At 45.3% G+C, this 27,563-nt stretch overlaps 1 protein-coding gene and 1 long non-coding RNA gene across 7 annotated transcripts in view; one reads left to right on the top strand and one right to left on the bottom strand.

The window, feature by feature from the left end:
- The first annotated feature begins 264 nt into the window (after window positions 1-264).
- On the top strand, window positions 265-5,288 carry LOC111970473 (uncharacterized). Its single transcript, XR_002878122.2, has 3 exons — window positions 265-563; window positions 3,239-3,339; window positions 3,447-5,288. It is a non-coding gene; the product is annotated as an uncharacterized lncRNA (long non-coding RNA).
- A 33-nt stretch (window positions 5,289-5,321) lies between these two features.
- LOC111970471 (histone-lysine N-methyltransferase SETD5) overlaps window positions 5,322-27,563 on the bottom strand; it is a 41,341-nt gene continuing 19,099 nt past the window's right edge. For 2 of the 6 annotated variants that reach the window (XM_023997226.2, XM_023997228.2), the window contains exons 3-24: window positions 26,730-26,832; window positions 25,861-26,129; window positions 25,614-25,672; window positions 23,500-23,687; window positions 22,512-22,550; window positions 16,582-17,006; window positions 16,284-16,401; window positions 15,780-15,889; window positions 15,312-15,621; window positions 15,059-15,133; window positions 14,788-14,937; window positions 14,326-14,697; window positions 13,856-14,113; window positions 13,503-13,626; window positions 12,780-13,057; window positions 12,508-12,564; window positions 11,862-12,350; window positions 11,166-11,258; window positions 8,958-9,268; window positions 8,565-8,692; window positions 8,202-8,290; window positions 5,322-7,903 (exon numbers count right to left, since the gene is read on the bottom strand). In XM_023997226.2, coding sequence (XP_023852994.1) covers window positions 7,271-7,903; window positions 8,202-8,290; window positions 8,565-8,692; window positions 8,958-9,268; window positions 11,166-11,258; window positions 11,862-12,350; window positions 12,508-12,564; window positions 12,780-13,057; window positions 13,503-13,626; window positions 13,856-14,113; window positions 14,326-14,697; window positions 14,788-14,937; window positions 15,059-15,133; window positions 15,312-15,621; window positions 15,780-15,889; window positions 16,284-16,401; window positions 16,582-17,006; window positions 22,512-22,550; window positions 23,500-23,687; window positions 25,614-25,672; window positions 25,861-26,129; window positions 26,730-26,832 — 4,678 coding nt within the window. In that variant the 3' untranslated portion in view covers window positions 5,322-7,270. The remainder of the gene's footprint in view (window positions 7,904-8,201; window positions 8,291-8,564; window positions 8,693-8,957; window positions 9,269-11,165; window positions 11,259-11,861; window positions 12,351-12,507; window positions 12,565-12,779; window positions 13,058-13,502; window positions 13,627-13,855; window positions 14,114-14,325; window positions 14,698-14,787; window positions 14,938-15,058; window positions 15,134-15,311; window positions 15,622-15,779; window positions 15,890-16,283; window positions 16,402-16,581; window positions 17,007-22,511; window positions 22,551-23,499; window positions 23,688-25,613; window positions 25,673-25,860; window positions 26,130-26,729; window positions 26,833-27,563) is intronic. The other 4 variants (XM_023997230.2, XM_023997229.2, XM_023997231.2 and 1 more) reach the window with 4 other exon arrangements.

Raw genomic sequence — 27,563 nt, forward strand, 5'->3', positions numbered from 1 at the left:
GAACAGACAGGAGTGGAAAAGGAGGGAGGAAAGAAACAAGCACAGAAATGTCTGTTCAGTCCCACCCTCTCCCCCCATTCTTGCTCTCTCCCTCTCTTTTTTCGCTGTGCGGTACTTTGGCTGTCAGAGCAGGTGTTGGACAGGGTATAAAGGTCATCTGGAGTGAGGGATTGCTGAGCAGTGAGAATTAAGACCTCCACACACTGACAGGGCTCAGACGAACCATCTGGTCCCCCCCTCGCTTAAAGAACCTGTTCCCAGCTTCTTCACAAACCGACCTCCGGCGCTCACGCTCTCTCACTAAAACATACATGTTCACTCACTCCCCTCGATTAGCATCTGCTGTCGGGAGGTTAGTGGAGTGTGAAGACCTGCTTCTTCCTCAGAGAGATTTCTTTGTTTCTTTTTTCTTGTGAATTTTTGGAGTGGAGTTGGGCCGGCATGGCGTAGATGAGACGTGCATTTGGACCCAGCATGTTTAGTCTGTCTCTGGGCTTTGTGTCTGTCCCTAAGTCTCATCTGGACTTGTCAAGTGACCCAGGCAGCGATCTACAGACTCGCAGGTGAAGTACAACCTTGATTAAATACTCTCTTAGAAAAAAGGGTTAATGGAGGGTTCTTCAGGTGTCGCTGCGGGAGAACCTTTTTTGGTTACAAACATTTTACCCAACAAACAACCCTTTAAGAATCCTTTCATAAAAAGGTTCTACCTGGAACAAAAAAAAAGGGTTCTGAACCTGTTATGGTTCTCGGTAGCACATTGGTTTACTACTAGAGAAGGGTAACATGTTTCTGGTAACTTGCCATTCATCCTTTGGTGCACAGGTAAGAGTTGTCTGTTTTTAAGAATCTGAGCTATTGGAAGAGGCAGTCCGAGATATTAAGCACAACAAATTTGTAACATATTGTACGAATTAGATTCGTAACATATTTAAGACGTAACATAAACTAAATGGATGACCATGTACACAATTTAATGACGTAGTAGACAAAAAACAGGGACCCGTTTTGGCTCACTTTCAAACCTACTGGCTGAAATTCTACAAAAGTTCTGAAGAGTCATTTTAACACAGTAAGATGTTTAGTAATTTCTCCCCTGAAGACAATAAATTCCTTATTTTAAGGGGCTTGTATGTGTTCCGTTCTACCTTGGTGTGAAAGAAAGAAAGTAGAAAACCCTATAAATCTAATTTGTCTTGGATCAAATAGAAACATTATAACCCTATAAATAATCTAATCTGGTTTGGGTAAAATATAAACATTTTCACCCTATAAAAAAATCTAGTTTGGCTCTGTTAATAGAAATAGAAACATTTCACACACATTTCTTCCATCAATTGAAGTGACTTGACAAAACAAACTACTCAACATAACCCCAGAAATGACCAGAAAACCTCAACAAATCAGCCTAGATAAAGATTGTACCATAAATTAAATGTGATAATGCATTTTCATACACAGTACCAGTCAAAAGTTCTTTCATTTAAGGGTTTTTCTTTATTTTTGCTATTTTCTACATTGTAGAATAATAGTGAAGACATCAACACAATGATATAACACATATGGAATCATGTAATAAGCAAAAAAGTGTTAAACAAATCTAAATATATTTTATATTTGAGATTCTTCAAAGTAGAAGAAACGTTTGCCTTGATGACAGCTTTGCACTCTTGGCATTCTCTCAACCAGCTTCACTTGGAATGCTTTTCCAACAGTCTTGAAGGAGTTCCCACATATTCTGAGCACTTGTTGGCTGCTTTTCCTTCACTCTGCGGTCCAACTCCTCCCAAACCATCTCAATTGGGTTGAGTTCGGGTGATTGTGGAGGCCAGGTCATCTGATGCAGCACTCCATCACTCTCCTTCTTGGTCAAATAGCCCCTACACAGCCTGGAGGTGTGTTGCGTCATTGTCCTGTTGAAAAACAGATGATAGTCCCACTAAGCACAAACCAGATGGGATGGCGTATCGCTGCAGAATGCTTCATGGTTGGAACCACACATGTGGAGATCATTCGTTCACCTACTCTGCGTCTCACAAAGACACGGCGGTTGGAACCAAAAATCGCAAATTTGGACTCATCAGACCAAAGGACAGATGTCCATTGTTCTAATGTCCATTGCTCGTGTTTCTTGGGCCAAGCAAGTCTCTTCTTATTATTGGTGTCCTTTAGTAGTGATTTCTTTGCAGTAATTTGACCATGAATGCATGATTCACACAGTCTCCTCTGAACAGTTGATTTTGAGATGTGTCTGTTACTTGAACTCTGTAAAGCATTTATTTGGACTGCAACTTCTGAGGCTGGTAATTCTAATGAATTTATCCTCTGCAGCAGAGATAACTCTGGGTCTTCCTTTCCTGTGGCGGTCCTCATGAGAGCCAGTTTCATCATAGCGCTTGATGTTTTTTGCGACTGCACTTGAAGAAACTTTAAAAGTTCTTGAAATGTTCTGGATTGACTGACCTTACGGTCTTAAAGTAATGACGGACTCTAATTTCTCTTTGCTTATTTGAGCTGTTCTTGCAATAATATGGACTTGGTCTTTTACCAAATAGGGCTATCGTCTGTATACCACCCCTACCTTGTCACTGAATGCACCAATTTGTAAGTCGCTCTGGATAAGAGCGTCTGGTAAATGACTTAAATGTAAATGTAAAACACAACCGATTTGTTTCAAATGCATTAAATTCCACAAATTCACTTTTAACAAAACACACCTGTTAATTGAAATGCATTCCAGTTGACTACTTCATGAAGCAGGTTGCAAGAATGCCAAGAGTGTGCAAAGCTGTCATCGAGGCAAAGGGTGGCTACTTTGAAGAATCTCAAATATAAAATATATTTTGACACATTTTTTGGGTTACTACATGATTCCATGTGTTATTTCATAGTTTTCATTGTTATTCTAAAATGTAGAACATAGTCAAAAGAAAGAAAAATCATTGAATGAGTAGGTGTGTCAACATTTGACTGGTAGTGTACATTGAATGAATCTATTTCTCAAGTTTGGGTCACCTCTTTAGTGTGGAAGGCTTTACCGTTCAACAGTTTAATATAACATCTCCCTCTACTGGCCAGCTGAAGTAATGCTGGCCAGTATAGTTTGGGATCACGTAGATCTCTCGTGAGTGTATCTGCAAATCCTTGCATTTGTGCATGCCATAGCCAGATTACAGTTGAAAGTGCAATGTAACAACCTGTACCGTTATCAATTGTTCTCTGTATTCATTGACTGCAGGTCCGTGTATCTACAAAGAGGTTTCGTTTGAGCCTGGGCAGACCTTCTACAGGGGTTGTAACAAGTGCTACCGACCACGAAAATGGCTACTTCTGTCTCTCGTGAGTAAACGGACCAAATTAGTGACAGTATGCAAGTCAAATATATAAACCAAACATGAATTCCGTTTTTGCCAATATCACACGTCTTTTTTCGTTCATATCCCCAGACCGATGAAACCTACAACATGGCCCAACAAGTGCCAGCGGGTTCCAACGGAGTGTGGCTACCGCGTGGTTTATAAGGAGTTCCCGGAGGTGGAGTGTCAAGCCTACAGCTGGATCTGGTGAAGGCAGACAGACACCTATGCCCCCCTACAGTCAAAATACACGATCGCAAGACTCTGGCTGTGGACAACCTCTTCAATTAAGTAGTTACCATGCAGAGAACAGACCACATCCAACCTTCAATTTGTCAACTTGTTCAATCAAAGAAGGAACCAATTCCCAAATTGAACGACCCAACTCCAAAAGTTTCGTCCTTCGTTTCAATAAATGTGTGTGTGTGTGTGTTAATGTTATTAAAATGTGGGACAGAAGGACCTCAATTGGCACGGATTCCAAATGGGCATAGATTCAAATTCCAATAGATTCTCAAACACAAGTACCATAAAAAGTAGCAACATACTCTGACTGTACAGTAGTATCCCATCATCCCAATATGATTGCTCAGCTTCCTGCCCTCCTCTCCTTACTTTAGTGACCACTGATCTTGATCACACCGACAGTGTCATTGTTTTTTGGTACACAAAAAGTACATTCATTTCCAATGGAAAGCTGTGATTGCCATGCAGCATTGAAGAGGCAGTTGCAGTGCTTTCTGTATAAATTCGATTTGTCGAACGTATGCATCAACTCGTATGCGTAGACGGCATGACATAAATGGTAGCAGAAGGTGAATGTTTAACTTTTGTTGCACACATATCCAGATGATGCCGCGTACCATTTTACACAATGATTAACATAGTTAAAGGTCAAACAAAAAATAAAGGTGTGATTGAGGTGTAACGCCTTGATCACACCGATAGTGTCTTGCGCAAAATTTGATTTGTGTGCAACAAAAGTTCAACATGAACTTTCTGCTACCATTTCTGTCAAGCAGTCTACGCAGTTTGACGCATACGTTCGATAAATCCAATGTATGCATCACACAGAACACACTGTAACTGCCTCTGCAATTCTGCAAAGCAAACTCAGCGTTCCATTAGAAATGAATGTACTTCTGGTGTACCAAAATGCCATGACTGTCGGTGTGATCGAGGCGTAAGCGACCAATTGAGTAGTTTGATGAGGACTCTGACCATATGTCAATATTGTATCACCTGTTGTTTACGAAGCATGTGACAAATAAAAGTTTGATTTGACCTCGTGACAAGCCACAAGACAAACGGCGTGCTTCTAGATGTCGACGCCATTACCCGGCACTGCCCGAATGTGGCCCTCAAATCTCAACCAGATACCCTTCATTACCATGCAGTGTTACAAAGGTCTATAGTTATATGCGTGATATTTTCCTATCGGTTCCTTCGTAGGTGTTCAGTCTTCTGTATGTCGCAGACCGCTATGTTTTCAATGTGAGGAAGCGAGAGCGCCATCGGTCAACTTCACAAACCTAGGCTGGATTTACACTCTACAGGCTCCGCAAACGCTTTGCGACTTCACCCGCACTGAGATTTGAGCTGTGCATGGCAGAGCGTGTAACTTCACACAACTGTCAGTGATGAATTGCTCAGCAGAAAGCTTGACTGGAGTTCACTCATCCTTACAGGGCGACTCCATAGCCTCACCCGTCGACTGGTTTACATTTACATTTAAGTCATTTAGCAGACGCTCTTATCCAGAGCGACTTACAAATTGGTTTGTCAGGCTATGGAGCTATTTCACCGTTCACGTCACTGTGTGTACAGTATATAATCAATTATTTCAAACAAAACATGGCAGTGTTACATAATGTGTAAAGAAATGTTCACTATTTCTTCAACCGGTTTTTGGGAACGGGTACCATACCTTAGTGCATGAAATATCAACATGGCAATTTTTCTAAATACATTATCATCAGTATTTTATTATGAAAATGCATTACATCTCTTCTGCTTTTTTATCTTTTGGATGGGGGAATCCACATAGTCACCACTATGTTGTGTAAAAAATAAAACAAAAACAAGTTAAACGTCATTCCCCCCCCTCAAAAATGCAGTGTCCAGTTTCTCTGGGAGTCGAAAGTGAAGAGTAAAAAGAAAGACTGTCAACAGACCTAATCATCCCAATCCGACCATCGGTCAGTCCCAGAAAAGAAATATCATGCGGCAAATTTAGTGTACTAGATTTCTCTTTTTACAGTTTAACACATTTTATACAAGTACACATGTTCATACATTGTCATTTTTGTTTCATTTTAGGGGTTATTTCTTTACTTAAGGTGCTGGTAATTTTGGGTGACATTTCTCAGAAGTCTTCTGTCAAACATTCATGTAACAAGTGAGTACCTTACGTCTGTGGATGAGGCAATAAGAAGAACGGTCAAGTGTCTGGTCAAGCTGGCCCGTCCCTCTGTCTGAAGCACCAGTGTGGTTCCTGGGACCCCAAAGACATTTACTCCCAACCAAATTAGAACGTCCAGTCCGAACGATTTCCATCTTCCTGTCACTAGGGTAATACAACTCCCAGCCTGCATCAGCAATGTCATTTAACGTTGATTAAAAGTCCCAATGCTGTGGTCATGGCACATGACTAATTTTGCGTTGTGATTTTCATATTTTTGTTTAGTATTCAGTTGGTAAGAACCCTAATAAAATGGGGGTACAGCATTCTGTGGAAAGTGAGACTTCTTGAAGCAGCAACAAATAAGGAGAACACAGCAGCTTTTTTTTTTTATACCGTTCAAACCATCCTCCTGTTTTCTTAGGTGGCATACGGAATGCAAGGAATGGTCAGAAGGAGAGAAAAAATATATTCTCAATACATTTGATAAAAATAATCCGACAGGATTCAAACGAGACGACAAACCCAACAACGGAGTAAAAAAAATTATATATATATATTCTTCTTACTTCTCACTCTGTCGCTGCATTCCAGCACAAAAAGGTTTTAACGATTACTAGGATGCATTTCTGGCAAAAGTTTGATTCCAAATTACAGATGGCGAGTTGAATCAACCGATTTGTGGGAAACACAACTGGATTTAACTAAATAACTTAAAACGAAAACATCTGCAGCACCATGATTTACAAGATCTGTTTGACTCAAGTACAACATAGCAAATCTACTGTGAAGTAGTAATATAGCAAATCAAAACAGTCAAGTGGGGAAGAAAATCAAACAGTGAAATACAGATCAAGAGTTTTCAGAAAAACATATTACACAAAAAGTTGGAAATCATATGGAATGATTTTTAGGGAGCTCATCACTGCCACCCTCTCTGCATCTTTCTAACGGATGATGCACACACACGCTCTTGCTGGTATCGTTTACCCTTTCCAAACTAAACACGTGTATACTGCAGGACTGACCCTGCTGCTGGCCAAATAACAAAAAGTTACCTCAACAAAATCTCTGCTGCCATCTCAGCATTATCAAACCAGGTACCAAAACAACAGGTACATTTCTTCAAAAACAAAAACACTTTGTACAGATACTCATGGTTGAGTTTCACCATCTACTTAGCCTGTTTTACACAGTCTGTTCATGTCAGGGTAATTTCAAATTACAAATGATTTCTCTTTTTTGTTGAACATGTATTTTCTTCCTCTTTTTCCATTGATTCCTTGAGGGTGTTGAAGTTCCTCGATTAGCTAGATGCAGAACACAGTAAATTGTTTTCCGCAAAAAGAAAGACAGAAAATATGGAGAAATACAAGAAGCATACAAGAAGCAGAGTCGTGGCTCCTCGGAGGTCTGTACATATCCCCAAGCCTAGTTTCTCCAGAGGGTTTAGGAGAGGAGGTACACCATTTCACTCACTCTCACGCAAAAACACACACACAAACACAACATCCTAAAAGCTTCCTGACTGTGTCCTTACTCCCGGCCCCTGTATGGGGGGGTGCTGGAACGGACTGAGTGGTGCCCCGCGTTGCGGGTAGTGTTGGCCGGCGGTGGCCGCCAGGAGCCTGGAGCCGGCCTGCAGCACCGTCTGCCCGGGGCTGCCTGGTTTCAGGCCCCGGGACGCCAGCTGCTGGCTCAGTCTGGAGGTGTGGTTCCCCGCCACACTGGCGCCCAAGTCTGTTTTAGGGTTGCCGTGAGCCCTGGAGACAGGGGTAGGAGACCCTGACAACCCGCTGTTCAAGAGGCTGGCTTTTAGCTGACTCCCGGCGCTGTACGTGTGGGACCCGTCCATACTGCTGCTGCCGCTCGACTGGTGCAGAGCGCCTCCCGGTGGTCTGGAAGCCCCACATAGGGCTGAGTCTGCAGAGGAGGTGGTCTGGTTGGGGAAGGAGGATGGGGAGTTGAGGGGCTGTTGTGGATGATGCTGCGAGTGGTCTTGAGACAGGCGAGGGTAGAAGCCCTGAACTGAGGGAAGGGGGGCCGAGGGGCTGTAGGAGCCATGGAATGGAGAGGACGCGCTCTGCTGAAGGAAGGTCGGACTGTCCACTGTCTGATGTTGGCTCTCCGATAAGGGGGGCTGCACCTTAGAATGACAAAACACACAAATTACTTATAATTAACCTGACACCCAGTACACACCTCAAACAAATTAAACCCCCCCCCCMMAAAAAACCAGGTGTAATCAAAACCGTTACAAAATGTATTTTCTTTTTATTCTAGCGTTTCTATTGGGACAGATTGAGGTAGGTGTCTCCCAGTTTGCTGAGCCTGTCCAACAGAAACGCTAGCTGTTTTTAAGAAATTATTACACCGCTGGCCAGACAAAACAAGAACCAGCCCAGACAAAACACTACATTCTCACAAATGACGTAGGACAATACCTGGTGAGTGTAGACAGACGGGCTGTATCTCTGTGGGCTCTTCATGGGAGAGGCCAGGGGAACTGTCTGCATCTCATACCGGTCTGCATCTGGGATAACACACAACAGGACACAAACTTAACAGGAGAACAGATGGTACATGCATGCACATTCCCTGAAACCTCTGAACTCAGCAACTGTCTGTTTCAAACTAGGCTAGATATCTACATTTCAGACAACACAAACCTGGACTTTAGCCTAAACACACCTAGATGTCTATATTTCTATATTTCAGACAAAGACAAGGACATCTGGTCTGAACTTTCTACTACGCCACATTCATGTGAAAACGAGAAAAACTGGTAGTGAAAACGAGTACAGTACCAAGGTCCTTGTCAGCAGCCGAGCCATCCGTCCTCTTCAGCATGCGGTCCATCTTGAGGGAGCCCCTCAGTACCCGCTCTAAGACGCCCTGGCCCTCCCTCAGCCGCTCTACTGTCGTGGGCACCATCCTGGATCAATGCACAACACCAACACCGTCATGTACAGTACGTTCAATCACACTAGGGGTTTATGTTTAGATGATTTCTATGTCTGGAGACACCGCACGGGGCTCAGGTTGCTAATGGTCCCACCTTACCAAGCAAATAGTCTCAAACACCAGTCAACACCACAACATAAAAAAGGTGAGACAGCAAAGATGAATATGTCTGAAAACAGTGACAGGGAACAAAGTACTGTGAGAGAATGTGGTGTGGCAGCGATATCTAGTCTTACCATTGGCTGGTGCCTTCCTGATCCCTGGGCTGCTGTTGCTGTGGTGGTCCCAGGGCGTGGGAGGTGGTGGTGTGGTGGTGGTTATCTGGGGGGCTCACCTCCTCTATCTGGGGGATGGAGGAGTGGGTGGGGGAGGAGAAGGAGCTGTGGGGGGAGGACGAGGGCTGCAAGTGGAGGGAATGGGGGCCTCTGGGGGACTCGGCGCTGGCACAGACGGAGCCGAGGCGGGTGGGGGTGCCCAGGGAGCTGCCCCCGTGCTCAGGGTCCCTGCTGCTCCCCTGCTTCCTCTTACGGTACTCCAGCAGAGACACCTGAGGAGTCGAGGAGTTGCGGGAAAAGAACCACTCCTAGTCAGCCATATGTACAGGCTTAGTGCCATGAGGTTACACACGCCATGGTGTCACACAATACCACTGGTTGCATTGCGACACCCGTTATCAATCACCAGAGCGGTATGGACAGACAACGTCATGCATCATATCAACTATTAAGACGACTCTACCTTGAATGTACGTTCGCTTACATGTTACCAACTGATTGTCCAAAAGACCAAACATCCTAAATGTTCCCAAACCCTAAAGGGCTCTCCACAGTGACGTCGCAGTCTACGCAAATAGAGCTACCAAGCTCCGTTTGAGTGGCGTTCCAAAAATTCAGCAGCACAAAAGTACGTAGAACTACGTAATGTAGAGAGCAACGCAAACTAATCTCTGTCGGATCCATTGAGAAGACTGTAGAGCCTTTTAACCGGATGAGCAACCAGCATTGRTCAACGATTTAATACTTCTACCATCCTGGAAGTTCTATTTTGTTCTATGATTGGTCAACCTCATCCTCGCGTGGTTATCTGAAGTTGATAGGTGCAAAACAAACTATACCTTGGGAGGGATGACCATTGGAACGAGTCATATGACAAAAGACAAAGAATCAATCCAGTATAGCTTCAGCACTCTGTCCTTACAGTGTTGGGACCAACCACCTGCTGAATGGTAACCACAATACATTTTTTACCAGAGTATTGGTATCAGTGCCATTACCAGAATCGGGAAGCAATCATGTTCACGCACCAACCTTCTGTTTGCTTTTGAAGCTTTTCTGTGCTTTATGGATAGTTAGTAATGGTCAAACATCTAACATCAGCACAGGCAACTGGTCATTGTCATCATCATCGTCAAATGAAACATCACACAAAGCAACTACTGTGAGGTCAGACACGAAAACTAGGAACACAATGTAAACAAAACCACAGAGCACCCACTACAGTACATATACCCACACCCACTACGGTACATATACCCACACCCACTACGGTACACATACCCACACTCAGAGACAATGAGAGAGAGAACAGTCCGGTACATTCAGCCACACTCAAAGACAATGAGCGAGAACAGTCCGGCGGAATGTTGTCATGGCAAAGGCAGGAGACTTAAGGAGGGTCCAGGGCTATGGGGGGTGAGAGATATGGAGCAGGCTGGCTGAATAGACAGTCCGATATCAGGGCTATCGGGGTGCGGTGAGCTGAACCAAAAGAGGGCGGAGAGAAGGGTAGGGGAGGCACTCAGGGGGCCCCACCTATACCCATAGGGTTGCCATCAGGGCCTTAGGACTTGAAGAATGGCCACGCACTAGGATCTTGGGATCTGAGGACTACTGTATTTGTTAGGGCCTTTTGATTCCAATTGGGCCCTTAGAACAGCTTCAGGCTCCAAAGGCTTATTTTATGGGCCTTCTGATTGTCCTTGGACCCTTAGGGGTGCCTCTTGAAGGGCGGCTAGTATGGTTCTTAGATGGGAATTGGCCATACTGCTGGTATGATCTGACTTGGGTGTGGGTCAAGGCTGGTGAAAGAGGATGCAGGCACAGGAGGACAGAACTATGGATGAGGTGGACCGTAGACAAATGGCCAGTGAAGCCAGCAAGGCCTGGCCCAACCTCGCCAGGCTGAAGATGATATCATGAACCATCAGCCTCATTGTATGGCACTCCGAGCCGATGGGGTGACCATGTTTCAGATATAGAGATGTTTAGACAAATGGATGTTTAGATATAGAGATGTTTAGATAAATGGATGTTTAGATAAATTGATGATACTCATGGTACGTTTTTGGAGAAGGGGGGGGTTTGGCGGACGGGGGTGGGGTTTGTATGCAAATGCAAAACAATATTTACATGCACACTTCTAAATGGTCGTATGGAAATATTCACCATATTTTGTACTGTCTTGTATTCACGTCTTACTGCTATAGCCTGGTAATCTGGCTGTCCTGTCAGCAGACTAATGGTTTGCAGGATGGCCCTCTGCCTTGGAAAAAACAGTGGAAGAAAGACTTGGCAAAGGTTTCAGGAGGAGCATAGGGGGAGTGACAGGGTGGACAACACAACCTGTTGGGCTAGCTGCAGTAGGAGACAGTACACATAAAGAGAAATGTGGAAATCATTCTAGAAGTCCCGTATTATTCCTTTCTAAAGACAGCTGAAAGTCCATGCATCCAACTGACAGACAATAGAAAAGATAAATGTAACAATTTGTCAAAATAAAAAAACCGATGTAGCCTTTCTGGAAAATAATTACCCCAGGTCTATTTTGATTTAATTATCTTGATGTGGAGTCACTGAGACCAATTGATCTATTTGACACATAGTGAATAGAAAACACAAAGCAAGTAAAGACCACACAATGACTGAGTATCCTTTAAAATTTCATACCAGTCTCAATATCACTCTCTACTCAAATTCAGACTTTATACCAATAAGCATGTAGGCACTACTTCCACAAATGACCTACCTATTGTACCCCCATGTGGGAATGTAATTCGAACAGAAATATCTTCATTAACAGTTTAATTTCTGAGGGGGGAAAAAACTAAAGCAGGAAGAAGCTGAGCGAGTTGGAGGACTTGCCTTCTTCTTCTGTGGTGGGTTGCTGGTGTGGTGGGGTGGCGTGCCGCCATCCGGGTAGCTGCCGCCATAGTGCGGCTCGCCGTAGGGCGACAGCGAGTCAGACCCCGCCTCCGCCAGGATCCCCTGGCCACTCACGGTGCTGTAGAAGGACTCGGCCGGGGAATAGCTTCCCTCTGATTGGCTGATGCGCCTGTCGGTGGGGGCAGCGGGGGCGAGGTTTCCCAGGTTGGCGTTGAGCGGGGAGCAGGTGTAGATGAGGTTGAACTCCGTCCTGAAGCTCTGCTCTCTGGCCTGCTGGGCCGACTCGGACGGGGTACCCGGTGCCAAGGGGGTAAGCGGCCCCTGTGTGTCGGGAGGAGGCCCCGTTGCCGAGAGGAGAGTGAAGTCATCCGACATGGCGGGCACGGGGCTCTCCAGGCCCGAGGACAGGGAGAGGTCTGGAAACTGCAGGGCGCAGCACTGGGCGTCAAAGTCTGGCCGCAGGCACGGCTATAGGTGGAGCAGAGGAGAACAGAGTTACAAGATGAACACTGACACAAAACTGCCCTCACCAGCCCGTGTTCCCTGTCCCGTGAGACTAAAGTGAAAGTCATCTAGCCCTGGCTTCAGTGCTCTGACAGCTGCTCTGGGTCTGTGGGGTACGTACCTCTGGAGAGATGGACTCCGGCCTGTGCACAGGAGAGGCCTCTGGAGACGATATGTTCTGGATGGGTAGGAAAGAGGGAGAGACACATTAAATACCACTACAAACAGATAGGTAGCACAGTGAAAACAACCATGTATATGCACTGTAGTTCAATGCTGAATTTTCCTGTTCGGGTGGCCCATCGTTTTGTATGTGTGTGTGTGTGTGTGTATTTCAGTATGTCATATTTGTGTCTGTGTGTGTTCTAGGGGCGTTTTCCGTGTCCCCAGTACCTCAAACTGCAGCGGCGTGTTGCAGCGGCTGGTGGGCAGCGAGGGCAGCGGTGAATAACCATTGGACAGCCGGTGCTCCTCGTCGCCGTAACGACCCAGCAGCGCGGGGGCGGCGTAGGAGGCGGGGCTGAGTAGGGGGTGGTCTGAGGGCAATGGGGGCGTGATGGGTGACAGGGGCCGCAGTAGCAGACTGTGTTCTTCTGAGCCGGGAAGTGGTGGAGCCGCCTCCGACTCCGGGCCGTAAATGGACCGCCGCTTCTTGGGGGGTGCCGCCAGTTCTTTTTAGCGGCGAGCGGAAAGAAAGCAATAGCCTCAGATTATCTGCTGTGACAGGTGTCAGCGTATGCCGATGATTAAAAGGATCTTCATTTGGTGTTAAGTTAATTTAAAATTAAATGACGTGCATGGTTGACTAATTAGGACAAAGTAGGTAAAACAATTGGTTATTAATCTATGTTGAATCAACATTTATTTTGAGATCAATTTGAAATAACCTCCAACTGCAAGAACACTACACCAGACGTGGCTTCAAAAAACTATTAAAAATCCTTTCAAATATTGTATCTGTGCTTAATTGAGTTTGGATGTTGCAGTGGAACCAATAGAAAAGTTCCAAAAGTGCAAACCCAGCCTAAAACGAATTCGAAATCAGATCTGTACTAGATTACAAACACTACTAGACTTGTTAGTAGACAGTGAACAGACTAAAAAAGCGGTAGATACCTGCTTTGAAAGGGTTGGGGGTGGAGCTGCTGCTGTTACTTTGGTGAGAGGAGGTGGACTCGGTGCCGTCCTCCAGGCCTCCCGAGCACGGCCCACTCTCGCACTGGGCCTGTTGGATCCATCTCTGAACACAGATACAAATAGATATCAGCCTGAGACAATATACTGAAACTTTTTCACATTTATGAAGGGAAGTGAACAAGTGCACACTTTAGGGGAAAGGAGACCAACAGCCCCCTCCCTCTCGAGCACCTGCTACACATTACACTACATTCCCCATCTACCCTATTCTCCATTGAACCCCTAACCGACTTTATGACAACTCCCACAACTCTGTCTCTCTCCACCGGTACCTTCTTGAAGGAGCCGTAGGCTGCGTCCACGCTGACGGGCCGGCGCCGGCGCTCGGGGTTGAAGGGCGAGCCAAAGCGCACGTAGTGCTTGGGCGCTGTGCAGATGAGCGGCGAGGCCGTCAGGCCCGGCAGCATGTTGAGGGTGGTGGCCAGCACCGTGGGGTCGGTGGTGATGCGCAGCTGCCGCTCCACCGTGGGCACCTCCTGCTGGGCTGCCTTGTCCAGCACCTTGTCATTCAGCCACTCTGTCACCAGATACTGGAGGGTGGGGGGAGACTTTTTAGGGACAAATTGTCAAGTTTGTGTGTGATATATGTATTGTGTTGATATTAGCCTATACATCTGTAATTCAGCAAGGAAAAAGAGGTTCTTAACCTCAAAAGAGTTCTCCTGGTTTAATAAAGGGTCAATTAATAATAATGATTAAATCCCCAAAAAAGGTGGTTGGAAGCCAGGCCCATCCCTCTCACCTTCTTGGTCTTGGGCAGGTTGCCCTTGTTCAGAGCACTCAGGCCTTCTCCGTCTAAGACCTGCCCAACTCCCAGTGCTCCGTCCACCAGGCCCAGCTCTGAACCAGGGGCCCCCAGGGGGCTCTCCTGCATCTCAGCCGCCGCCCCCTGCTCCAGGGCCGCCTGCTGCTGGGCCAGGGCCTGCCGCTGGCGCCGGGCACGCTGTGACGAGCTGGAGCGGTAGCGCGAGATACGGCTCTTAGGCCGGGGCTTGGAGGAGCGGGCCGGGGGAGGCTTGGGGGGAGCAAGGGGGGCCGGGAGGGGAGCGGCGGACGTCTGGGTCTTGTCTGCGTCGGCTGCTGAGGAGGGTTCCTGGAGACCGAGAGGGAGATTCTGTTTAGGGATAAATTAAATGGGATAATTGGACACAAAGTTCAAAAAGACAATGTGGCGCTAAGGGGGGGGGGGGGGAGTCCGACTCACAGTGGCGTAAGTTGCACGACGGGTGCTTATCCCCAGCCCTGCTTGGTGGGGTGTGGGGTTACTCCCCGTGGGATTCCCTCTGCTCCACTCCTCGCACTCCAGGCCCTCCTGTTTGGGCTCATCTATGCCCTCTGTGGTAGACGTCCTCTTCTACAGAGAGAGAGAGGGTGGATTACGAACTGAAGACTAATACTATGATTCCATATTATGACAGTGGGTTGGTCAGTGTGACAGGAAATGATGTCAAAGCGATGATTTAGGCAGCATATACCTGTCTACTGGAGATGAGGACTCCGTTCTGGTCCAGCTCGCCCTCCTCTCCTTCCTCCTGCTTGAGGAGGCCCTCCTGTAACACACATACACATTGTGAATGATAAATGTGGGACATTTTCACTGCACAGTGGATACACCCCCATGTGTCTTAGTGGGACAGCACCACATTCCATTACAAACTGCCACACCTCAACATTAACTGCCTGTATACACACACACACACACACCTTTGCACCAAGATTCACACACACCTCAACATCGCTGTTGCCCAGGCTGCCGTTGCCCTGCAGCGTCTCCCGGACCTCACCACTCTCCTCGGGCGGCTGGTTACTGTCGTCCGACATCCCGCCCGGTCCTGGGCCGCCACCTGACCCTTCTATCTCTCTCCGCCGGGCCTTCCGCCGCCGCGTCTCTGCCCCCGTGTGCCCTGGGAGCTGGGAGGGTGGGGGCAGCGACCCCGTGCCGGGGCAGCCTAGGGTCTCGCGYGGGTTCAGGTTATGCTTCTGCACAGGGCAGTTCTGCTGGTTGTCCTTGTGGCAGGCACAGTCCACCTTATAGTTACTGTAATAATGATAATAAATAGGATTTTGATCATACTTTTCTAAACCCCAAAAATGCTGGACACTTTGGAGTCAAGAGACAGACGAGAGAAACAGTCTTGTGTGATTTGTGACAACTGCTGATGTAAAAAGGTCTTTATAGATATAATTGACACTGACCAGCTATTGAAGTCATAGTCAAAGCCGATGGTGACCTCTGCTTCTCTGGGGATCTGCGTGACAGCGTAGACACAGAGGTGGATCATGCCCTCGGCGATCATATGCCGAACCTGGAGAGGAGACAGAGGCGTGTCTTCTATCTAGGAGATATAATCATAACTGTATCCATTTCCCTCTAGAAGGGTGCGTCTCAATAGTCCTGAGTGGCCTGCTCTCCTAATCTCCTTTCCTTCATCTACGCTGACGTCAGAGATCTGGATAGGTGAGACCTATATCTGCATTGCTTGCTGTTTGGGGTTTTAGGCTGGGTTTCTGTATAGCACTTTGTGACATCTGCTGATGTAAAAAGGGCTTCATAAATACATTTGATTGATTGACTGACCTAAATTCACCTGAGATGAGTGAACTGAACTAACGACCGGAGATGAGGAGAGGGAGAGACGATTGAGATGCACCCAATGCTTTTCTTGAAGAAAACAAACAAACAAAACCAAGATGGCTGACCTCTGCGTTGGGCGTGCAGGACCTCCGGATGAAGCGTGCATCATTCCCAAACGTCCGCGCGTCCACGCACATCTCCACCTCGTTGAATTTGGAATAGAACAGCACAAAGGGGTAGGGCCTAAAAAAAAAGTCAAAATAATGTCCAAATGTGCATTTTTGCATAATATTTTACAGTGCTAATGTTTATACTGAATACAGCATACATTTCCTCCATAAAACATTTTTTAAACAATGGTGCAGTTTAACACAATTCTTCCACATCGTATGAATATTTTGCCTTATTTCAGAGAATGCATACTTTTTGAAGAAGTGTCCGTTGACCTCAAACTGCTGTTTCAGCATGACCTTGCCCCGGTACTCGATGATCAGGGTGTCTGGCTCTAGATCCCTTGCCGCCCGCAGGACCTTCCTGTGGTTCTGCACACGCGTCACCCGCCCCAGCTGTAACTGCATCTGAGAGCCCAGCACCGTATTGTTGCACGCCAGCTCTGTACGGTTAATTGTGTCCATGGCGTCCGCCGAGGCGGTGACCTGGGCCGGTGAGGTAGTCTCACTCGCCACGCCCTCGGTGGTAACGGCACGGTGCAGCTGGAGCAGCATCTGGACATCGGCGCTGTACTGGTTGGCTGTAGCCTCCTCGTACTGGTCCGTCCACTGGCGGATGCGGCTCTCCCAGCCCTCCGCTGTAGTCTCGTCCACCGCGCTGGCCTCCGTCGTGGAGTTCTGGGGGAGGGTGGGAGGAGAGTGTTTACTTCAGAGCAGTGTCGTGTTAAAAATAAATATACTTAAAACATTTTTTAAATTCACCTTCATTCTAAGACTCTTTCAAAAATGACAATTTCAGGTCTACAACGTGTTTCTTCTTGCTTTGGAATCATACCATGTCAAAGTGTTTAGAAACCCATGTGTTATCATGGGTGGGTGTCTGGGTAATGCACTGTGTTCTAGATCACCTGCACCATGTCATAATAAGGTGATTGGTGTCTTTGTGTTATGGCCAATGGAACATAGGTCACTCAATAGATTCCTGGTGCAACACAAAGTGGCACTGATGACAACGTTTAGTCTTCCCCCCCATACAGTGCCTTGCAAAAGTATTCATCCCCCTTGGCATTTTTCCTATTTTGTTGCATTACAACCTGTAATTTAAATGGGTTTTTATTTGGATTTCATGTAATTGGGACACACAAAATAGTCCAAATTGGTGAAGTGAAATGAAAAATAACTTGTTTCAACAAAAAAATCACTACGGAAAAGTAGTGCAACCAAAAGATCTGGTGCAACCAATTACCTTCAGAAGTCACATAATTAGTCCACCTGTGTTCAATCTAAGTGTCACATGATCTCAGAATATAAACGCAGCAAAAAAAATAAACGTCTCTTTTTCAGGACCCTGTCTTTGAAAGATAATTCGTAAAAATCCAAATAACTTCACAGATCTTCATTGTAAAGGGTTTAAACACTGTTTCCCATGCTTGTTCAATGAACCATAAACAATTAATGAACATGCACCTGTGGAACGGTCGTTAAGACACTAACAGCTTACAGACGGAAGTCAATTAAGGTCACAGTTATGAAAACTTAGAACACTAACATGCTGACCAGACCGACACATCGCAAAATACATTAGAAATATATGTTATTTAATTATTGCGAGTGCCAATGAGTGTCTAGGATGCCAAGGGCTAAAATAGAACTCCTTTCTATTTCTGACGCAGATCGCGCTGAAAGTCCTGCCTCTCCCATCTCTTCATTGGTTTATAGATGCAGGTACCCACGTTCCATCTCTCATTGGTTATACCCACGTGGGTGATTGAAAGACGAACTGTTTTGCCGGTAGTCGTGGTAATACTATGAAAGTTTAGATGCCGATCACCATATAAGTTCAAAGATGAAAAAGTCTGGAAGGAGGAGAGATGACTAGAAACGATCCGGTTGGCCGTTTTATGCGTGGATTAATTGTCGGAGTAGAGGACCTTGTGCATTTCAGGTAAAATAACAACCTAATGTTATTATCCCAGGACAAATTAGCTAGCAACGCAAGCTAGCAAATAGGACAAATTAGCTAGCAAGTGCAAGCTAACGAGCTAAATTGCCATACATGTTTAATGCTTTTCAAACCTGTCCCCAAATTAATGTCATTGGTTCAGAGTTTGTTTTGATATTTTAACCTGCGTGTCGTGATCGCATTTGGTGTAAGGGGACAAAATACATTTTATGCACGATAGCGCAGCCTGTTTGGGTTCCGTGTAAAGAGGCCTTTCTACTGACTCTGAAAAAACACCAAAAGAAAGATGCCCAGGGTCCCTGCTCATCTGTGTGAACGTGCCTTAGGCATGCGCAAGGAGGCATGAGGACTGCAGAGTGACCAGGGCAATAAATTGCAATGTCCGTACTGTGAGACACCTAAGACAGCGCTACAGGGAAACAGGACAGACAGCAGATCGTCCTCGCAGTGGCAGACCACGTGTAACAACACCTGCACAGGATCGTACATCTGAACATCACACCTGCGGGACAGGTACAGGATGGCAACAACAACTGCCCGAGTTACATCAGGAACACACAATCCCTCGATCAGTGCTCAAACTGTTCGCAATAGGCTGAGAGAGGCGGACTGAGAGCTTGTAGGCCTGTTGTAAGGCAGGTCCTCACCAGACATCACCGGCAAACAACGTCGCCTATGGAAACAATCCCACCGTCGCTGTACCAGACAACTGGCAAAAGTCTCTTCACTGACGGTGGGTTTTGTCTCACATGGGGGTGATGGTCTATCTCTCTATTATATGACCGTTACACCGAGGCCTGTACTCTGGAGCGGGATCGATTTGGAGGTGAAGGTCCGTCATGGTCTGGGGGCGGTGTGTCACAGCATCATCGGACTGAGCTGTTGTCATTGCAGGCAATCTCAACACGGTGCGTTACAGGGAAGACATGCTCTTCCTCATGTGGTACCCTTGCTGCAGGCTCATCTTGACATGACCCTCCAACATGACAATGCCACCAGCCATACTGCTCGTTCCGTGCGTGATTTCCTGCAAGACAGGAATGTCAGTGTTCTCAAAGCAAGAACTGGCAAATCTAGTGCAGTCCATGAGGAGGAGATGCACTGCAGTACTTAATGCAGCTGGTGGCCACTCCAGATACTGACTTTACACTTGATTTGACCCCCCCCCCCCCTTTGTTCAGGGACACAATCAATCAATCAAATTTATTTTATAAGCCCTTCGTACATCAGCTGATATCTCAAAGTGCTGTACAGAAACCCAGGCTAAAAACCCAAACAGCAAGACAATGCAGGTGTAGAAGCACGGTGGCTAGGAAAAACTCCCTAGAAAGGCCAAAACCTAGGAAGAAACCTAGAGGAACCAGGCTAGGAGGGGTGGCCAGTCCTCTTCTGGCTGTGCCGGGCGGAGATTATAACAGAACATGGCCAAAATGTTCAAATGTTCATAAATGACYAGCATGGTCAAATAATAATAATCCTATGAGTGTCATCTGATGAAGATCAAAGGTTAGTGATTATTCCATTTCTGTTAGTCACAGGTCTGTGGAACTTGTTCAGTTTATGTCTCAGTTGTTGAATCTTGTTATGTTCATACAAATATTTACACGTTAACTTCTTTGGGGTAGGGGGCAGTATTTTCACGTCCGGATGAAAAGCATTCCCAGAGTAAACGGCCTGCTACAAAGCCATAAAGGCTAGAATATGCATATTATCAGTAAATATTTGGATAGAAAACACTCTGAAGTTTCTAAAACTGTTTGAATGATGTCTGAGTACAACAGAACTCATCAGGCAGGCAAAAACCTGAGAAAAAAATCCAACCAGGAAGTGAGAAATCTGAGGTTGGTCGATTTTCAACTCAGCTCCTATTGAAGATACAGTGGGATATTGGTAATTTGGCACTTCCTAAGGCTTCCATTAGATGTCAACAGTCGTTAGAACCTTGTCTGATGCCTCTACTGTTTAGTGGGGCCGAAGGAGAGAGGAATGAGTCAGGTCTGTCATGAAGTGACCATGCGCGTTCACGTGAGAAAGATCTCTGTTCCATCGCAATTCTGAAGACACAGGAATACTCCGGTTGGAACATTATTGAAGAATTATGTTAAAAACATCCTAAAGATTGATTCAATAATTCGTTTGTCATGTTTTTACAGACTGTAATATAACTTTTTAAACTTTTCGTCAGTACTTTCTGCTGGACCTGCCCGCGCGTCGTGAGTTTGGAAAGTGTACTGAACGCTAGAACAACAAGGAAGAATTTGGACATAAATGGACATTATCGAACAAAAGCGAACAGTTATTGTGGAACTGGGATGCCTGCGAGTGCATTCTGATGAGGATCATCAAAGGTAAGTGAATGTTTATATTGTTACTTCTGACTTTTGTTGACTGCATAATATGGCGGCTATATTTGTGTCTTGATTGGGCTCTGAGCGCCGACTCAGATTATTGTATGGGTTTGCTTTTTTCGTAAACTTTTTTGAAATCTAACACAGCGGTTGCATTAAGGAGAAGTGCATCTAAAATTCCATGCATAACAGTTGTATCTTTTAGCAATGTTTATTATGAGTATTCCTGTAAATTGATGTGGCTCTCTGCAAAATCAAAGAATGTTTTGTGACTTCTGAATGTAAGGCGCCAATGTAAACTCAGATTTTTGGATATAAATATGAACTTTACCGAACAAAACATACATGTATTGTGTAACATGAAGTCCTATGAGTGTCATCTGATGAAGATCATCAAAGGTTAGTGATTCATTTTATCTACAGTGGGGAGAACAAGTATTTGATACACTGCCGATTTTGCAGGTTTTCCTACTTACAAAGCATGTAGAGGTCTGTCATTTTTATCATATGTACACTTCAACTGTGAGAGACGGAATCTAAAACAAAAATCCAGAAAATCACATTGTATGATTTTTAAGTAATTAATTTGCATTTTATTGCATGACATAAGTATTTGATCACCTACCAACCAGTAAGAATTCCAGCTCTCACAGACCTGTTCTTTAAGAAGCCCTCCTGTTCTCCACTCATTACCTGTATTAACGGCACCTGTTTGAACTTGTTACCTGTATAAAAGACACCTATCCACACACTCAATCAAACAGACTCCAACGTCTCCACAATGGCCAAGACCAGAGAGCTGTGTAAGGACATCTGGGATAATATTGTAGACCTGCACAAGGCTGGGATGGGCTACAGGACAATAGGCAAGCAGCTTGGTGAGAAGGCAACAACTGATGGCGCAATTATTAGAAAATGGAAGAAGTTCAAGATGACGGTCAATCAGAGCTGGGCTTTATGGAAGAGTGGCCAGAAAAAAGCCATTGATTAAAGAAGAAAATAAGCAAAAACGTTTGTGGTTCGCCAAAAGGCATGTGGGAGACTCCCCAAACGTATGGAAGAAGGTATCTGGTCAGATGAGACTAAAATATTGCTTTTTAGCCATCAAGGAAACCCACAAACCCAAGACCTCTCATCACCCCGAGAATACCATCCCCATGGGAAACTGGTCAGAATTAAAGGAATGATGGATGGCGCTAAATACAGGGAAATTCTTGAGGGAAACCTGTTTCAGTCTTCAAGAGATTTGAGACTGGGACGGAGGTTCACCTTCCAGCAGGACAATGACCCTAAGCATACTGCTAAAGCAACACTCAAGTGGTTTAAGGGGAAACAGATAAATGTCTTGGAATGGTCTAGTCAAAGCCCAGACCTCAATCCAATTGAGAATCTGTGGTATGATTTAAAGATTGCTGTACACCAGCGGAACCCATCCAACTTGAAAGAGCTGGAGCCGTTTTCCCTTGAAGAATGGGCAAAAATCCCAGTGGCTAGATGTGCCAAGCTTACAGAGACATATCCCAAGAGACTTGCAGCTGTAATTCCTGCAAAAGGTGGCTCTACAAAGTATTGCCTTTGGGGGGTGTATAGTTATGCATGCTCAAGTTCTGTTTTTTTKTTTTATTTCTTGTTTGTTTCACAAAGAAAAATATTTTGCATCTTCGAAGTGGTAGGCATGTTGTGTAAATCAAATAATACAAATCCCCCCAAAAATATATTTTAATTCCAGGTTATAAGGCAACAAAATAGGACAAATGTCAAGGGGGTGAATACTTTCACAAGCCACTGTACACTAACGCTGTGAAGTTCAAATGTGTAGTAGTATACATTGGTATATAACTAAACAGATCCTCAGGAATGAATGAATCTTACCTTCATCCTCATGGACTTTCTAGAACCCTCTCTGAAGGCCTGTAAAGACAGACACTTGTTTACGCAACGTTTTGACCACATTTCAGAGTCCACTCACAACTTTAACACAAAGTTTCAGACAGTCTGTATTCAACATTTAGACATTTCCGAGTTTAATCTAAAATAATGTACCAAAAATAACTTTCTGCCACTAGAAAACGACTGCAACTCCTATCTTGGCCTCTAGAGGTCGATAATAGGCATACTCAGCTGGGGTGTGCCAAGTAGTCATTTTCCTGATACGATTTTTACTCACTAATTACCTGTGATCTTTTTTCTTTAAAGTTCATTTTGACAACATCTCTTTGTGCATATTAAAACACTTCAGTTTTTTCCGGTCACAAGTATCATCTGATCTAACTATCAATTACATATACGAGTACGGTCAGATCAGCCTTCTCAGCAAGTTAAACAGGAAACTTTGCGATCTTGGTCCTCTTACTAGCTGCGAGTTATGCATTTGCACACCCAGACCCTTTTCAAAATTTGCTCGTGTGGCATTTGTCAACACTTACCGCTGCTACCACTACATTTGGCCCATGTGGCCGCTGGCACCTTCCACTAGCTCGACATTTGGCCCACGTGGGTCTGGCACCTTCCACTAGCACTACATTTAGCCCACGTTGCGGCTGGCACCTTCCACTAGCACTACATTTAGCCCACGTGGCGGCTGGCACCTTCCACTAGCACTACATTTGGCCCACGTGCGGCTGGCACCTTCCACTAGCACTACATTTAGCCCACGTTGTGGCTGGCACCTTCCACTAGCACTACATTTAGCCCACGTGGCGGCTGGCACCTTCCACTAGCACTACATTTAGCCCACGTGGCGGCTGGCACCTTCCACTAGCACTACATTTAGCACGTCACTTTTGCCTGGCATGCCTCGCATTTAGCACACAGGTGGGACTCTGCAGTGTTAATTGGGCCCTCGCTTCCTAGTACCAACCTTGATCTTCTTGCCCTTGGGCGTTCCGCGGGCCTTCTCCGTGCTCTTCTTCCTCTTCTTGGACTTGTTCCGCTTGACGCGGTTGACAGTGAGCGTGATGCTGGTGGGCGTGTGCTGTGTGGCCGTGTAGGACACCGTGGCGGGCGACACCTCCTCGTCGCCGCTCTCCGTGGCACTGCTCTCGCCCACTAGAAACAAGAGAGACTTGAGCATGCACAGGTACCTTGGCCCGTCAACAGTGAACACTTAGGTTTCTCGGACTAATATTAAGCCTAGTCCAGTACTAAAAAGCTACTTCAATAGAGTTTCCCCTTTGATCTTCTTAGTCCAGGCCTATGCTTAATCTGTGTCCAGGAAAACTGGTCCACGGCATTTACATGAGGTTGAGGCCAAGTGGCCAAATGTATGTACAGTTGAAGTTGGAAGTTTACATACACCTTAGCCAAATACATTTAAATTCAGTTTTTCACAATTCCTGACATTTAATCCTGGTAAAAATTCCCTGTCTTAGGTCAGTTAGGATCACCACTTTATTTTAAGAATGTGAAATATCAGAATAATAGTAGAGAATGATTTATTTCAGATTTAACTTCTTTCACCACATTCCCAGTGGGTCAGAAGTTTCACATACTAATCGATATAGGACTCGTTTTACTGTGGATATAGATACTTTTGTACCCGTTTCCTCCAGCATCTTCACGAGGTCCTTTGCTGCTGTTCTGGGATTGATTTGCACTTTTCACACCAAAGCACGTTCATCTCCAGGAGACAGAACGCGTCTCCTTCTTGAGCGGTATGACGGCTGTGTGGTCCCATGGTGTTTATTCTTGCGTACTATTGTTTGTACAGATGAACGTGGTACCTTCAGGCGTTTGGAAATTGCTCCCAAGGAGGAACCAGACTTGTGGAGTTCTATTTGTTTTTCTGAGGTCTTGGCTGATTTCTTTTGATTTTCCCATGATGTCAAGCAAAGAGGCACTGAGTTTGAAGGTAGGCCTTGAAATACATCCACAGGTACACCTCCAATTGACTCAAATTATGTCAATTAGCCTATCAGAAGCTTCTAAAGCCATGAAATCATTTTCTGGAATTTCCCAAGCTGTTTAAAGGGACAGTCAACTAACAGGCTGACTACACCACCCGCGTTGCGGGTGCGAGCGTTGCAAAAGAAGTCTATGTTATTCAATTATTGCACCCACACTGCTCGTGTGCACCAACGAGCGTCTGTGTTGCCACGGGCTAAAATAGAAATCAGTTCTATTTCTGGCGCAGATCGCGCTGAATGTCCTGCCTCTCCCATCTCCTCATTGGTTTATAGAAGCAGGTACCCACGTGGGTGACTGAAAGACGAACGAGGTCAGTGGCGGTAATGCACCCAATTTATGAAAGTTGCCAATCGCAATATAAAGTCAAGAGAAGAAAAGGCCTGGAAGGAAGAGAGATGACTAGAAAAGATTTGGTTGACCGTTTTATGTGTGGATTAATTGGCGGAGTAGAGGACCTTGTGCATTTCAGGTAAAATAACAACCTAATGTTTATATCCCAGGACAAATTAGCTAGCAACAGAAAGCTAGCTAAATAGGACAAATTAGCTAGCAAGTGCAAGCTAACTAGCTAAATTGCCATAAATGTTTAATGCTTTTCGACCTGTCCCCAAATTAATATAATTTGTTCAGAGTTTGTTTTTATATTTTAACCTGCGTGTCATGATCGCGTTTGGTGTGGGGGGACAAAATAAATGTACGCACGATGGCGCACGCACGCAGCCGGTTTGGGTTCCGTGTTAGCGTATGTAAACTTCTGATTAAATGGAATTGTGATAGTGAATTATAAGTGAAATAATCTGTCTGTAAATAATTGTTGGAAAAATTACTTGTCATGTACAAAGTAGATGTCCTAACCGACTTGCCAAAATTATAGTTTGTTAACAAGAAATTTGTGGAGTGGTTGAAAAACGAGTTTTAATGACTCCAACCTAAGTGTATGTAAACTTCTGACTTCAACTGTACGTACTGCCAAAGCATTAATGTTGTGGCTGTATGCGTGTTCCATACTTGGAAGATGGACATTAAGATGTATGTTATGCAGTTTGTTTCAAGTACCCTTCACAATACCTGATACATTTTCTGGTTTCCTGCGTTGGCCATACAGTCCTTTCCTCCTGTCCAGCCCCCTGAAATCACAGAAGAATATTACAACCAGGAAATTGCAGATCTGCTATATCAATATATGACTTATACTATGTCTGTGTATTCATGTAAGACAAATAGAAGAGGTGACGCACACTAATATAGCTAACGTATAAAATCATCCGGCACTTCTACACATCAACAGAGTGTATTCAGGAACACCTTATCTCACCTGCAGCTCTCGCACTTGATGAGGAAGCCGTCCTGCGTCAGGCTGCAGTGGCACCAGCTGGCCACAGCCCCGTCCTCCTCCGACGAGCTTTCGCTGTCGGCAGAGTTCTCCTCCTGGCCGCCATTGGTGGCATTGTCATGGTAGCGGGAGGCGGGGTTGAGCTCCATGCGAGGAATGATGGTTTGGGAGAGCGGGGAGGCGGGTGGGGTGGGGGGAGGGGGCGCACCATAGTTGTGATCCTGACAACACACAACGGAAGACTGTTGCATCTTCAAACAACAGGTGTTCAGGCACAAAAAAGGAGGAAGAGGAAACGGAAAATGGAAGACGAATGAAAATGAGGACAAACCAAATGGTACATGACAATACAACCTGTTAGCTGAAAACGCAAGGTGGCGCTGTGTGAACGTGTCAAGCAGCTTTACAGAGTTCCAACATTGCGCTGACTTTAATTTGTTTGGTTTGTCTAGATACGTGAGACTGCCGTGTTGTGAGGGATAATCTTTCTTCTCTGACCTAAGATTCCACATGCAGCCATACTGGCTTTACGTGCTTTCACACTGACTAACTCATTTAGTTTTCTGCAAAAAGTCCACAAGAGACATCTTACAAAAAGGTACTTGACCGAAATATTGATAACTAAGTATATAACAAAGACTGGCTTATAATTAGAGTGAAGGTAGATATCTAAGTATAGAACAGAGACTATAATTAGAGTGAAGGTAGATATCTAAGTATAGAACAGAGACTATAATTAGAGTGAAGGTAGATATCTAAGTATAGACCGGAGACTATGATTAGAGTTAAGGTAGATATCTAAGTATAGAACAGAGACTAATAGTGATAGAGGAGGAGAGCCGTGTACTCACAGTATATGGCAGTCCTCGATACCCATGACTGTGTGCACTCCCACAGTTGTGGTTGGGGTAGTTTTTCTCGTTCACGGCAGGACTTGCTTCCACTGACTCAGGGCTGAGAGCGCGAGCGAGAGAGCGAGCGAGAGCAGGAGAAAAGTAGAAGTTAAATATAGAAAGAGAACCAGATAATGGGACAAGTTAGAAGAAACATTTTATCTAGAAAGACTAAACATTTAGTCTAACTATGGTGAAAGCCATTTTTTCAACCACTTATACAGCAGCTAAGCTTGTAAACAACCAGCGGGTGAAATCTCCCAGGCTTGTTCAGTACACTAGATGGCACCACAGCCCAAAACATCCCCCAAGAGCCAAGGAAAGCCTGGGAGAATGATGACCATTCAGGAAATGGAATGTCGGCCGCCATGATTCCTGGCCTGTTATGCACCTCCCCCATTGCCCTTTAGCAGAGGTCTCGGTGGGAGAGGAGAACAACCTTGTCTTTCACCTAACAACTACAGTCCTGGTGCACGAAGCGCTGCCGAACTATCATCTCAAATGTCATAACGCTCCATCTCTAACAAGAAAATATTACATCCCAGCAGGAGATTTTTTTGTAAATGTCTTGTCTGCTTATCATTGTTTTCATGTGAAGTGAAATCCCCCTGAGTCAGGTTGGGGGGGAAGAAGGAGGAGAAGGCATGTATGGAGAGGGGGAAGGAGGCCTGATCCAGCTACATTCCATAGAAGCTCAGTCATCTGTCTCACCTACAGCAGTGCTGGGTTCAGGTCCATTTATCTGTCCCACCTACAGTGTAGCAACAGTGCTGGGTTCAGGTCCATTTCATC

The sequence above is a fragment of the Salvelinus sp. IW2-2015 genome, linkage group LG11, assembly GCF_002910315.2.
Source record: "Salvelinus sp. IW2-2015 linkage group LG11, ASM291031v2, whole genome shotgun sequence".
NCBI classification, from domain to species: domain Eukaryota; kingdom Metazoa; phylum Chordata; class Actinopteri; order Salmoniformes; family Salmonidae; genus Salvelinus; species Salvelinus sp. IW2-2015.